The sequence below is a fragment of the Sceloporus occidentalis genome, unplaced genomic scaffold (genome assembly GCF_023333645.1).
Source record: "Sceloporus occidentalis isolate IW3139 unplaced genomic scaffold, rSceOcc1.0.p SCAF_5, whole genome shotgun sequence".
NCBI lineage: Eukaryota > Metazoa > Chordata > Lepidosauria > Squamata > Phrynosomatidae > Sceloporus > Sceloporus occidentalis.
The window spans coordinates 145,131,570-145,145,509 of NW_028316985.1; the positions used below are offsets into that span (position 1 = coordinate 145,131,570).

General features: G+C 35.5%; 1 protein-coding gene across 1 annotated transcript in view; it reads right to left on the reverse strand.

Annotated features, from left to right (window-relative positions):
* Positions 1-389: 389 nt before the first annotated feature.
* The window catches only part of LOC149312943 (SWI/SNF-related matrix-associated actin-dependent regulator of chromatin subfamily A member 5), a 34,482-nt gene continuing 20,931 nt past the window's right edge, over positions 390-13,940 (reverse strand). The window contains exons 9-24 of the mRNA XM_089525739.1: positions 12,208-12,276; positions 10,846-10,955; positions 10,506-10,732; positions 9,937-10,058; positions 9,698-9,850; positions 9,266-9,398; positions 8,392-8,540; positions 8,127-8,246; positions 7,905-8,015; positions 7,495-7,608; positions 7,205-7,327; positions 4,036-4,168; positions 3,025-3,143; positions 2,489-2,701; positions 1,220-1,330; positions 390-658 (exon numbers count right to left, since the gene is read on the reverse strand). Of these exons, the coding sequence (XP_089381865.1) occupies positions 593-658; positions 1,220-1,330; positions 2,489-2,701; positions 3,025-3,143; positions 4,036-4,168; positions 7,205-7,327; positions 7,495-7,608; positions 7,905-8,015; positions 8,127-8,246; positions 8,392-8,540; positions 9,266-9,398; positions 9,698-9,850; positions 9,937-10,058; positions 10,506-10,732; positions 10,846-10,955; positions 12,208-12,276 (2,073 nt within the window). The 3' untranslated portion in view covers positions 390-592. The remainder of the gene's footprint in view (positions 659-1,219; positions 1,331-2,488; positions 2,702-3,024; positions 3,144-4,035; positions 4,169-7,204; positions 7,328-7,494; positions 7,609-7,904; positions 8,016-8,126; positions 8,247-8,391; positions 8,541-9,265; positions 9,399-9,697; positions 9,851-9,936; positions 10,059-10,505; positions 10,733-10,845; positions 10,956-12,207; positions 12,277-13,940) is intronic.

Below are 13,940 nucleotides of genomic sequence, written 5' to 3' on the forward strand. Positions count from 1 at the left end.
ACATCAACAGGATGCCACTTGCTTTATAAAAGGGTATTAAGGGAACAAGTCTGAAGTCTTGTCTCATCCAAGGCCTATTAGTCCAGATCCATCACTATTCCACAGTAATTATCAACATGTATGAATATAAGCATTTAGTCCCAAAGTATATTATCTGTGGGGTGAGGAGCCTAAGCAAATGAGGGACAAATGTCTGTATCCCACAGTGTAAAATACACAAGTCAGGACATGCTGTTAATGAGCTAGCCAGACTTTGTGTTTCTACTGTTATGGACACAGTTTAAACAAACTTTGACTTAAACATTTCAACATTACTGAGGCATAAGAAACGGTATAGGAAATAAAGGAAGATTAACAACAAGTACATGAAGCCTATTTTTTTTTATTTCAAGTGTTAATGGTAAAAAAAATTCAGCACAGCTGTTTCATTTAAAAAAGTGAAACTACACTACTATTCTTCTAGTTCAGTAAGTAAACACATGAATCCAATGTCCTTTAATGACATAATAGTTGAGAATTGTACAGTACATCTTATGAAGACCCGTAAAATTAAAGAACTACTTTAAATTTAGTGAGTACAAGAATTCAGTATTCACAGCTTTAATTTCTTTTTCCGTCCTCTACCATCAGGGGTGCCATCCAGTTTACGTTTCTGTACCTGGTGAGGAAAGGAAAGTGAAGATGTTAAGCCTTACCTCTAGAATTTGAGCAGTCATGATTCAAAAACATTTTTTTAAAAAATAGCAAAAGTAACGTAAAAAAAAATCCTAATTGACTTGTTTTTTGAACAGCAGCTGGTATTGCATAATATCTTTGATTCCAAAAGGAATTCTGAAAGCACCTTTTGAAGTGGGATAATGAAGTCTATTCAAAAGACTGTTAAAAAAAACCTACTAGGCTAGGATGTATTCCTGGGTGAGGTCTTCTGTAAAATACATTAACTGACAATGAACATTGCAAAATGTAGCTCAAATGTGTTTAAAGCCATGAGGTTTATGTTGTCTAGAAGACAAGAAGAAAGTATGGGCTGCAAATTACAGCACTTACACATCCAAAGTCTTTTCTCTGGACATATTCTCTAAGGGGTAACATGAATTAGGCCTTTAGATTTACTGATTGTGGGGACCTAAGATACAGGACAAATATCTGCTTTCATTTTATTGACAAAAACTGGCAGATTTTCACATGAATTACTTTAAAGCACATTTTACACTCTCACCAAAGATGGTTTTGGTCCACGTTTCTTTTTCTCTGCTTTCTCCTTTTCTTCTAATTCCATGTTTTCTCTTTCAATCAAAGTGATTAAGGTATTGCATCTTCTCTGTAGTTCCTGCACCATGAATAAAGTAGCAGATTCATTTACATAGTAGCCAACTGCACCCAGACTTTTCAGTGTTCTATACCAATCACTGCCTCCACAAAGCAGATGAAATGAGACAGGCTACAAAGTAAAATACAGGAGCCGAGCCTTATCCGCAGTTTCAGTTATCCACAGTAAATCATGATCTGAAAATATTATTGGTGTAGGGTTTGGTACTATCCACAGTTTCAAGAATCTTGAAATGTATCCCCATAAATAAGTGGGGACTACTGTGAAGGTGGAAGAGGGCTGATGTATTTTCAGAACTTCAACCATTCAGCAACCTGAAAGCTAACAGCAGCATGAACCAAGCAATGTCAGAGAAAACGTAGAGGTCCTCAATACTCTTCTCCAGGAAGCAAGGAGAGCGATACTGTGTCATGCCTGAGAACTGAGTTACAAGTGTCAAACTTGTAATCTTCCATTTTGTAGGGCAAGAGGAGAGGGAAGAGATGGCAAGGCACCCATGGTTCTTTAAGTAGCAAACCTGTAGGCCTTTCCAAACCACTTCTACATGGATCTCTTCCAGCAGGCCTTTCCTGAATAGAAAACCTGGCCACTAACCAATTGAATTGTCCCTTTGAATATGTTATAGCCCTCTTTGCCTGCTTTGTTTATTTTTAATGTATGTTTTAATAGTTGTTTAATTCGATGTTTTAGGGGAGGGTGGGAACTACTGGGACATGGGATTGTATCTATTTTTTAATCTCATGGACAGAGAGGCGGGATATAAATAAAGTTTTATAAACTTTCATGACACTATTCAGACTCATGCATTTTTAATTTGAGTCTGTTGCAGGCCTGCACAATAACCTTTGCCACAATGCCAATAAGTTAATTATACTGATAGTTATTATTCTAGGTTTTGAAAGGGTTTCTGGAAAAAACATTCCACAACCTCTTGATATGTTGTGAACTGGTACTAAGTAACAGAGAATTCCATAAAACACTTGTATTCGTGACTCTATTTTAGCAAACATGTTATGGAATGTCAGGCCAAAGCTCCTTTTTAAAGCTATCCACTATAAAAATATTTCCATTTAGAAGAGCTTACATAAACACTGAAATGCAAGTGAATGTCTTTAATCGTTTTAAGAAACAAGTATGTGGATGCATAATAATACATACCATTGCAGTTCTAGACTTGAGAAACCAGTCAAATCTGAATTGGGGAGAGTTGCGAATACATTGTCTCAGCTCGTCATAAACATTTTCCTTATCAAATCCTAGCTTGTGAAGCATACAGATCAAAAAGCGATCTTCTTCTTCTGTATAATTCTTCCCTTTGTTAGTACCATATGATATTCTCAGTTGGTGAAATGGTGCTTTGTATCTGCCAATCTAAACAAAGTAGGCATTCAATACAAAGAACTAGAAATGAAACAGTTCACTACAGCATAAACATTTTACTGTACCTTGTATATAGTGTGGTATCACTGGAAGCTTGATTTATCTATTTATTCTTTATACAATCATATTCTTCTAATATTGAAAACTTCTATGAGAAGAAGCAGACTGGACACTTCGAACTATGCTTTTAAGAGGGCTAGATTTTCTTTCCAATGTATAAAATAAACTAGCCATCTACAATTCACAACAATAAGTACATACAGTAAGTAATTTTCCCTCCAACAATGCAAGTGTAATTTTAAAATATACATTACCTTTGTATCCAATGCCTTTTTAATACTAATCCTCCTCTGAATCCGAGCTTCACCCCTTTCAATTTGTGCCATGATTTTTTCTATATCCTGGAGCTCATTACATCGCTCCCAAAAAACAGCTGGAGACAAAATCATTTGTTAGTCTGCTCTCTTTAACATTTACAAAAATAAACAGAGTAGTTGATGATCAGTGAAATATATAAATTTCTATGTGCATCTGACTTAGAAAAACTGATCTATGCAAAAAATTCTCAAATTTGAATTATTTATCATAAAAAGCATACTGGCAACTTCTGAAATACTGCCATAGCTTTATTAGTGAAAGACAGTTATATTATCAGCCTGTTCATGTTCTGGATCAAGATAACTTGTAGCCAGTCAAAACTAGTCACCCCAGAGTATCAAGTAACTTTAAAGTATCGAGGTTATTTATTTACTTATTTGTTTTTCATTTATTTATTTATTCATTCATTGAAGAGGTGTTAAGTTTCCCTACAGGACACCTTGTTTTGCCAAGGTTCATACCAGACACCATTGGAAAAGAGCTTCATGTATGTCAACAAAGCAAAAACAGTGGGTAATACTCAGGTTTGTGTTTTAATTCCTTTCTAACCAATCAAAGAAGCACCCTTTTTCAGTAACAATAAAACACAGTTTTTAAGAGCATAACTGGTGCTATTGTCTCATCAGCACTTTCCTGCAACTCACTCATTTTTAGAAAAAAGGAGTCCAGGGTACTCTTATCATATATAATGATTGCAATTTTAGTCCAACACTCAGGGGAACTTTGGCTATTACAGTCAATTAAAAAATGGAATTTTCACCCATTCCAGAGGGAGAACTCAGTGCACTTACATCATGGAAATAAGAAGCAGAGATGTCTGCTTTTTTATCAACTCTGTTAAACAGATACAATTCTAGATCCATCTCAGTAGGACTTACTTTTGAATAGACAGATAACATGATGAATACATCAAAACCATCTATTAGATCTTAAAGGGAAAAAAATACCAGAATATTCAATGACTTCTTCTGGAGTTTTTCCTTCTACTTCCCGAGCTATGTTTTCAATGTCATCACGACCCCATTTTTCATTTGCTTTGATGAACTGATTGAAATCTCTTTTATTCCAGTTTGTAAATCCCTTAAGAAATTAAGAAAAATAAAATGTATTATTTTTGTGTTTCTTTATAAGTTACACCTTAACTTGTTTCTTGCCTTAAGTACTTTTTTTAGATAGAGAAAATTATTAAATGACTTATTGTTTCATTATATAAAGCTGTATCTTGCCCTTCAATGTAAAAATCTCCATGGTAGCTTACAACAATGTGATTAAAAGAACTATGAAAAAAGCAAATGATAAACCACAATGGTAAGTAGCCACACTAAAACAATCCCATCAAAATGAACAAAACAGGGAAAGATCTTTGCCTCTGAATCATCGCGAGCAGTGTGCTTTGGACCTTCCATTACCTGAAGGAGTTAGAACCACTGAATGGCAATGGCAACTGATCCAATAATGTAGCATGATGTAGATTTTAAAATCACAGGAAGAGCAGTATGTTTGGTCAATATTGTGAGTTCAGTGAGTCAAAGCAGTTGCAAACCTGGCAGCCCTAAGCTGTTCAGAATCATCTTGAATAAGAACCAATATTGAACCAATGCTCAATGGAGGATAGGAGACAGGGAGAGTGCTTGCCACACCTTTCCCAGCATGGCCATTTAAGTCTTGATGCTTGTTTTAATGTGACAATAGGATTTCATCATATGAGCTTTCCCAAGACATGCTGAACACTTCTTATCCATCAGTGGGAAGCTGCAAATATGAACAATTTGCAGAACAAAGCTGCTGTGAGCATAAACTTGTAGGCAACATTTGTGTTGCCTAAGGTACCAAAAAACAGAAATGCAAAATGGAATGCCAGAAGGAAGTATCCCTCTGACATAAAAAAAGAAAAACTCCAATCAAATATTTAAAAGAAGATAATCAAGAATCAAACCAGTTCTGGCAAATCAAAGGGATATATTCAACACAACATCACACAAAAGCAGATATTTAACAACAAACAAAATAAGAAAAACAAGTTGCACCTTTGGGTGTGTGCTGTAGAATAAGAGGACAGGTTCTCTACCAAAATCTTTTATCTCTAAGCCATTCCAAACTAAGTTCTGTACTTATGATGATCAAAGTCCATGAGAAAGAAAGCTAAGCATTTCCCATGATAGACTTGAGTGCTACATTTAAATATTATGTTTCCAGTTGATAAGAAATTCTATTTGACAAACTATTCAGTAACATTTACTTTTCACTCTTAATTCCATTTTATCTTTGATTCAGATGCATACATCTGTTTACTGCCAGTAACAAATATCTACAGATTTTTAATTTTAGTTACTGTAAGTTTCCCATGGCGTTTGTAATTCTTTCCACATTTAAAACATTCAAGATTGACAGCACCTGTGACCTAGCTCAAATGGAATTCAAAGTAAAGCCTGCAAATCCAAGATTAAAAGTCTAAGAACCAGGAAACAGCTTAGGGACTGAACAGGCCACCCCTTTCAGCGCCGGACTGGAGCTGCAGCAGCTATATGCTGTAGCCCCGATCTGGCCTTTCCGTGGTGCAAAAGCCGTAAAAAGCTCCTTTTTACGCCACAGCCGCCAGTGCAGCAACTTTTCTGTGCTCCTTTGATGCTGCGTCATATGAAAGCAGCGCTGTGACGCCACCCGCTGTGTGTGCCCCCACTCACTCTGATGCTGGCCTTTATGGCTGGCCTTTCAAGGCCCTTAGTAATTACTACTGCAGCGCTATTCAGGCAGGACATCAGTTCTTCTCATTTTATTATGTCCATTAACAACTGGGTCCTAAGCAAGTCGGCAGTAACAGGTAATTCTCACATCTCTTGCGTAAATTATAAAGTACAATTGCCATATGTAGTTACAAGTTAATGTTCATCATCAAGGCATAACAAATCAAAACCTGTTCATCCACAAATGTAGGTTTAGTTTAGAACTGCTACCAGGAAAGTTCAAGCTGTTGCTTGTAATATGGATATCTCACAAATCTCAAACTGTGTGCTGTAGTATTACTCCATTAAAAAGCTTATCGTCAGTTAAGTGTTGCTATTTTAGTTTCTGAATGTGTATTTTATACTAAAAAATCATCTGAAGATACAAAATTTCCCTGGCACAGCAAATCAGCTGTTCCAATGGTTCAGGTGATTATGACATCAGGGATATCTCACTGTTCTTTCCTAAGTGTGTAGAGTTATTGTATCTGAAGATGCCACCAATTATTCATTAAAGTGAGTGAAAAAGAGCATCAAAGGAAATTCAGGAAATCTGTTATTTTTATGTGATAGCATCTCTCTTCACATGCAATGAAAATCAATTTATTATAAATCATTTTATAATTAATTCTCTTTCCTCACATGCAAGTGAACATGTTGCTCTCCAGTAAAGCATGTCATATAAATGTTTTAATTTTTTCCTCATTTTGTAAGAGAAGTGTGACTGGTTAGCTCTGTTAAGATCTAAGAAGGGCTTCTATCAAGACTAGCTAAAGCTCATGAAATCTCACCCCACAACTGACCAAGAAAGCAGAAATATCTGAAAAATAAAGGGCAACCATTACACTTGAGTAATATAACTCACTGTCTAAGGCCTGTTTTCTACACAGACCTTGTTTCTTAGCAGTAGTAGGCTTGTTTTAACTGATTTGGTTTCTCAGATAAAAACAGACACAGGTCTACTGTTAAGACACAACACCAATATGAAGAAAATATTGTTCACCATTTTTCAGTCATACTGCTAAAACATTTTACTCTGTGTTCACCAGGCCTCAAAGATAAATTAGCATGTACCTGCAAACTGGGTTAGTACCTTGGCTAGTACCTTCAAACTGGAATTTTCATCTGGGCTAGTTCTGCCTGGGTTAGTACCTGCAAATTGGAATTTCCACCCTTGATTTCAGTTGTGTATGAGAAGTGAGGAATCACCAACTTCTGAAGAGGATTTAACATATTTTTTAAAAAAGAAATCCCTATTAAACAAATGAATAAACTAAATTTGAAATCCCAGATTTTTGAGCCATTGTGTTTTCCTCCATATTAATACTGTAACAGAAAAGAGAGAAAATCCTGATTTAGTCAGAATTTGCCATGGCTAGTTGGTTGACTATACCTGGGTGAGCAATTTTTCCTTTTCTTCTAATTCTTCTTCATTAAGGGGCTCAGCTTCATCAATTTTAATTTGCTCTTCCTTTTGTGCCTGAGCTGCATTTGGCAGGTCTGGATTACGAGGTACCTGAGAAAGTTAAGTTAGCAGACATTATTAGTTCTTACAATGAGAAACAAGTTTTCCACATAAAAACTCCTTTGGCTTTACAAAGATTACAGGGATAGCACTGAAATAAATTGCCAAATATCTAAGAAATACAAATTTCTAAAATGAAAAACAAATTATGACTTTACCTTGTACCCAATTGTTTTTCTATAATATAGAATCTCTTTTTCCAACAACTCAAACAAACGTGGTGGAAAAAACTGGAAATCCTGAACATTAGGCTGTTTCGGAGGTCGTGGAGCCTTAAAAAACAAAAGAGAAAGGCCAACTGAATATCTGCATTCTATTACATTACACTCGGTTCCATTTATTAGGCAGCACTTAAAGTACTTAAAAGTCTACTAATAATATAAAGGTATATAGAAATCTGAAAATGAGACTTGCTTCTTATTTTCTCCTAACTTTCATCCAAAGTTCTCTGAACTTTCATCCACAGAAAATTTTGTAAATATAGAGGCTTGTTTTTTGTCTCTATGGACAAGCAAGTTAACTTTTCTTCAAAATATTTTCTATTTTTAAAAGGTTTAAAATAATTCACCTTTGGTGCTTTTGGTTCACTGACACGAAGAGCTTCCCTGAAATAAGCATCAACAGCATAGTTTGCTTTTCTCTCACGCTTAGGTGGCTCAATCCACTCTGTGAATGCCATCTGAAATAGGCAATTTTATAGGAAAATTACAATGAAACATCAATGCAGCCTTCAATAGGAAAAATGTAATAACAGCAATGTGTAAACTCCTGCTATCAAATCCACCATTACCTTTTGTTTCTCTCTATAATCCTCTCCTTCAAAGTTATACACACTAGACTCTGTATCCATTGTGAAGTTCCTTAGTGAGCTTTCACCCATCTTGGAGAGTTTCTCATTCATTTCCGCTGTCTACAAATACAATGAAATCTACTTGGTAAGTATGTACTTGAAAAAGTTAATGAGTTCATAAGATTATATACGAATCAAAGCAGGATTTAAAAAAAATTAATTCAGAAGAAATAAAATGGACATATTCTAGTACTGTGGCACTTACTTTCTTTGCACCTCTTTCCAGAATACCATCAATATCATCATCTGTAATTTCACTCTCCTTTGAAGCAAAAACATGGGTAGCTCCATGTCGAATCATCTGCAACATTTCATCTTTTCCCAGCTTATTTAGATTTTGATCCACCAGTCTTCCTGAATAGGAACGGAAATAGTCGTCAAGAATCCAAAAACGTCACAATAGTTAAAGTTTAAAGACAATTACTAAACAATTATTTGACAACATCAAATTATAGTGAAATAACCTGCTGCCTGTCATTAGAATTTTTTAAAATAACTTTGTACTGAGATTTGGGTGGCTATACAACAAATTTTTGTAGTGCAGTGGGCCCTTCTCTTATGCATGCCATTTCCTTAATTGTTGCATGGCTCCCGCGTAAGCTGGAAGCTGCGTATAGTGCACTCGCATATGGCGCGGGTGCACTGTATTAGCAAAGTACACTCCATATGAAGCATTTATTCTTTGTCCATAATGCTATTCAAAAACAGAGGAGACAATTCACACAATCTATCATAATAAAGGACATTACCCTGGATTATTTTTCTTATAATAAACACATATATTCCTAAATATTTGTAATGCACTTACAACTGATTCATTAAGGACAAGGCTTTTTTCCAACCACTTTGTCAAAGAGATTGTTTCTGTAATTTCAATTGTATAACCTTATTTTCCTTACAAACATTACCACTAAATAGCACTAATGTCACCATGCAAACTATACTTTCCCCTGAGATGGTGGGTATTTTTTTCTCACACGTTTCCAAACCTTACTTATGTGTACTGCCACAAAATGTGCATCATAAAACAATTACATTTAACTTATTAAAATTGCCAGACATGAAACAGAGGTAATTACCTTGCTGAATAACAATGGAATCCAAACGAAGTTTCATTTCTGCTCTTTCCACTATTCTTTCTTCTACAGTGTTGTCTGTAATAAATCTGAATACTCTAACAGTTTTTGTCTGGCCAATTCTGTGTGCTCGATCCTGCAAGGCAAAAAACGGTTTGAAATTGTCTGTGCAAAACTACTAACATTTATCTTTAACTACAGCCTTTGTCCCACTAATGCATATGTTTAAGTTATTTAAAAAACTCACAAACAAAAATCTTTGGAGACCTATATAACTGAATCCCACCAAACCTTTCAGAGGAAAATTAGTTATATTAGAACAACAGATAGTGCCAAAGGCCAATAAAGAAATGGTCAAAGTATGAAGCAACTTCCTACAGACTTTGAAAATAAATATAATAACATAAAAGCAGAAATAACTGTTTTGAACTTTACCATAGCTTGAAGATCTACTTGGGGATTCCAGTCAGAATCATACAAAATTACAACATCAGCTGTAGCCAGGTTAATTCCCAGACCACCAGCACGTGTACTGAGCATAAAAACAAACTTTGAGCTGCCAGGTTCATTATATGCATTAATGGAAGCCTACAAAGACAAAAAGAAAGGAATCATTTAATGCTCATCAGAACTCTGAAGCATAGAAAATGAGCTGAATCCTTCTGAAGACTTACTTGTCTCTCATCATGAGGTGTTTGCCCATCAAGCCTACAGTATTCATAGTTTCTCCACATGCAGTAATCTTCTAAAATATCAAGGACTCTGGTCATCTGACTGAAGATTAGGACTCTTGATCCTGTTTCAAGATTATGGTTCAAGCTAATTAGAGTTCTAATTTCTCATTTATATGGAAATGTGAAAAATGATTTTAGAGCTGATGTAACAGATGTTCCAGAAATAACCACAAGAGCTGAGACCTCAAGTTTTATGTGGAAAACAACAATGCCAGCAGTTGAGAAAAATGCAGCAGGCAGAGGATGCTCCTTGACAGCAGATGCAAGATGCCCAACACCAGAAGGCAGGGCCAAGTGAAAGTATTATCAGTTTGGGTTGCCCAATGCAACCTATGCTACAGTTAACAAGCATATGAAAGCCCAATGTCATACAAATTCAATTCCAAAAAGTCCAAACTAGCTGGACAAAACAGGAAGGAAAAATGAGTTGGTAGGATCATGTTTCCTCATGTTTATCGAAGAAAAGAAACTATTTATACTTATGTTTAACATTAAGAGAAGCAGGTTACCTTGTTCTTTTAACTTTGGCAACAGTTTATCCAAAACTACCATTTTGCCACTGTTAGTAACCAAATGCATATCTGTGGTGTAAGGTGGACCAGGCTCTGCTCCATCAAAAAGGTATGGATGATTACAACATTTTCGTAATTGCATAAGAATATTCAGCAGTCTCATTTTGTCCAGTTTTCCAGCAGAATTCAATATATCTATGTCCTTCATTAAGATCCTTGTGTACCTAAATTGAAAGATAAAGATAACTGAGGCACATGCCATGCAAACATTAAAAAAAATTTTTTTGTAAGCAAGGAACAAAATGGAACAATTTCTATACTTATTTTTGTTACTTACCATTCCCTCTGCATTTTGCTGAGACCTACATATATTTTAACTTCTTTCTTTGGAGGCAAACTCTTTTCTACATCAGCTTTAATACGACGCAAGAGAAATGGCCGTAACACCTGAAATTTGCAATACAAATTTTCAGTTCATAATGCTATGCATCAACATCACACTGGTAACATAACACTAGAGCTTTATGCTTTCTTTACATTACTGACATGTTAGATATACACTGTTGAACACCCAAGATGTCAAATTTCTGAAGAGGATAGAAACTGGTGATGAATTAAGTTCTGCAGGGCCACACAATAACTACATTTCCATATACAAGTTTGCCTGATTTCTAGTTGTGATTGAAGCTTTATTCAGAATAGAAGATCCCTCAACTCTTAGGTGTTGTTTGTGTGAAATAACAAGATTCAGAATCAGGAGGTACATATCATATATACTGTACTCGACTATAAGTCCATCTTATATATGTCAAGGGCAGGTTTGGGGCCAAACTTTGGATATGACTAATGGATAAATATAGAGGGTAAAATTTAGAAGCATGTAAGGATGTAAAAGATGAAGCAAAAGAAAACAATGCCAAAGAACTTAAAAAGTTCCACCAGGTGTAATTGTTTGTGCTGAGGAGTGAACTACAGTAGATTGTAGCTGAGCAATGTATTGGGGAAGTGACCAGGCATGGGTGGGGCTGAGAAAATGAACACACATTAAAAAAAAGATGTAAATGCAAAGCAAAAAATGGTGACTTCCTTAGCAGTGATAATAGCCTTTAACTTTAATGTGACAACTTGGCCTGATCTTACCCCAGAAAATGTAGCAAACATGCGCAAATGTCTTATTTAATTCCTTCAAAGTCTGATTCCTCTTGAGAGGAAGCTCCAAAGTGCTGATGCCACTGCCATTTTCCTGCCCAACCATTCAAAAAGTTCAGAAGGTGCCATAGTGAAGGGAGTAAAAGGTTTGGTTCTTCCAAGATGGACTAAACTCTCACCTTTGTCACTCTATTCAGAGAAAGGGATGATTTATTTTTTTGGTAAGAGTCAAACTACAGTACTTAAATTGACCCATAGATAAGTCAACCCAGTTTTTGGGAGTCACCTTTTTTAACTAAAATTTCTAAACTTATACATGAGTATATACAGTTATTGCTTATACCAGTTATAGAACATTTTTTTCCATTCTCGCTATCAATGTTTTAGGAAATCAACCAAAGTTTACAAGGTGATATAACTATTAAGTTTCTCAAATACACAGCATTGTAGTAGATGAGCTGCACTGCACAATATAATATATTCCAGCAAGGTAAAATGGATCACAATCAATTCTTTTAATCTAAAATGTCCAAAGAATTTAAAAACTCACCATATGAAGCCGTTCCACTAGTTTTTGATCCCCAAGACAGTTGTTTGTATCGAACCATGAATCAAAATCCTGTATTAAAGTATTAAAATGTTATAATCCTTTATATTCCATAGTCAGCTTAGCGTTCAAGCTCTCATGATTTGTCTAATAACAGAAATGTGGAAAGGCTAAATGTAAGTTTCCATTAAGCATACATAAACATTTGTCATGAACTGGCATACATTTTAGCCTTTCCATACAAAATCATAAGACTGTCTCTTGGTTCTCTTCCAGAATGATTCCAGTTTTCTTTCATAAGGACTATATAGATATAAAATTATAAATTATATAGATATAAAATATGCTACAGATTTTCCAGCTAAGTGAGAAACACATAAAACCTCCTTTAGACTACACATACAGTGACACAAATCATGGTTAATGAAATAAAAGATGCCTTTGTAATAATGCTTTACAATCCTACTTAAAACCAGCTTGTCTCAGATTTAGAAAGGACACTCATGAGGGCCCGAACAGACAGGCCAAAATAAAGCTGCTTCAGGTCACTTTGGAGGTATGCTGCTTAAATGATGCATTTAAGAAGTCAGAAGCCACGCCAAAGCCATGCTCCAGTCCTAAGCACTGCAGGGTAGCTTTGGCGCAGCTTATGGCCCCTTAGGATGTGTGTGTGTCATTTAAACACCGTACCTCCAAAGTGAACGGAAGCAGCGTTATTTTGGCCTGTCTGTTTGGGACCTTAGTCAACATTTGTTCACATGTACCACAAAACCAAACCACGTCAATAAAGCTCCACAGAAAATGTATAAATATCACCATAATCCAAGTATATGCACCAAGCACAGAACAGAGGCAAAGAATAAGAAATTGAGAGATTCTATGAAAGGAGTCCAAGATGGAATTGATAACACACCAACACAGGATGTCAAGCTGATAATAGGCAATTGGAATGCCAAAGTAGGAAGCAAAGAAGAATCAAAAACAGTAGGAAGAATCTGAGTAGGCATACAAAATAAAGCAGGTGAGTGTCTGATAGATTTTTGTGAGGCCAACAACCTATTCACTGCAAACATCTTTTTCACCCAGCCAAAGAGAAAACTATACACATGGACATCACGAGATGGTCAACACAAAAATCAAAGTGATTATTTAATAGGAAGCAGAAGATGGAAAAGTTACAGTAACCAAGGCTAGACCAGGTGCTAATTGTAGTTCAGACCATGAACTATTTATATCAAGAATAAGCTGAAGAAGAAACAAAACCCAGTACATTATATCCAAATATGATCTGTACAACATCTCAACAGAATTTACTAACAACATAAGAAGCCTTTAAGAAGGCTCTTAAGTCGGATTTCTTCTGGCAGGCCTTCCCAACTTAATTCCTCTCCCCACATACTATGTTCTACATTGGCTGCCTACCTATTATTTCCCCTTTTTTAAGTTATTGTATTTAACTGTTTTTAAATTGTGATAGTTTAATTGTAATTTTAGTATTGGGAGGGGTTTGGGAAGGGACTAAATTTGGATTTTATTGTACTCCATGCATTTTTACTGTTGTAACAAGTCTGGATTCCTTGTGATTGGGCGAGCTATAAATAAATAAGTTATTATTATTATTATTAGTAGTAGTAGTAGTAGTATTATAACAGATTTAAACAATTAAACATAATCTACGGAACCAGAAGAAATACGGTCAGAACCCAGGGACAAAATAAAGGATGAATACAAACACA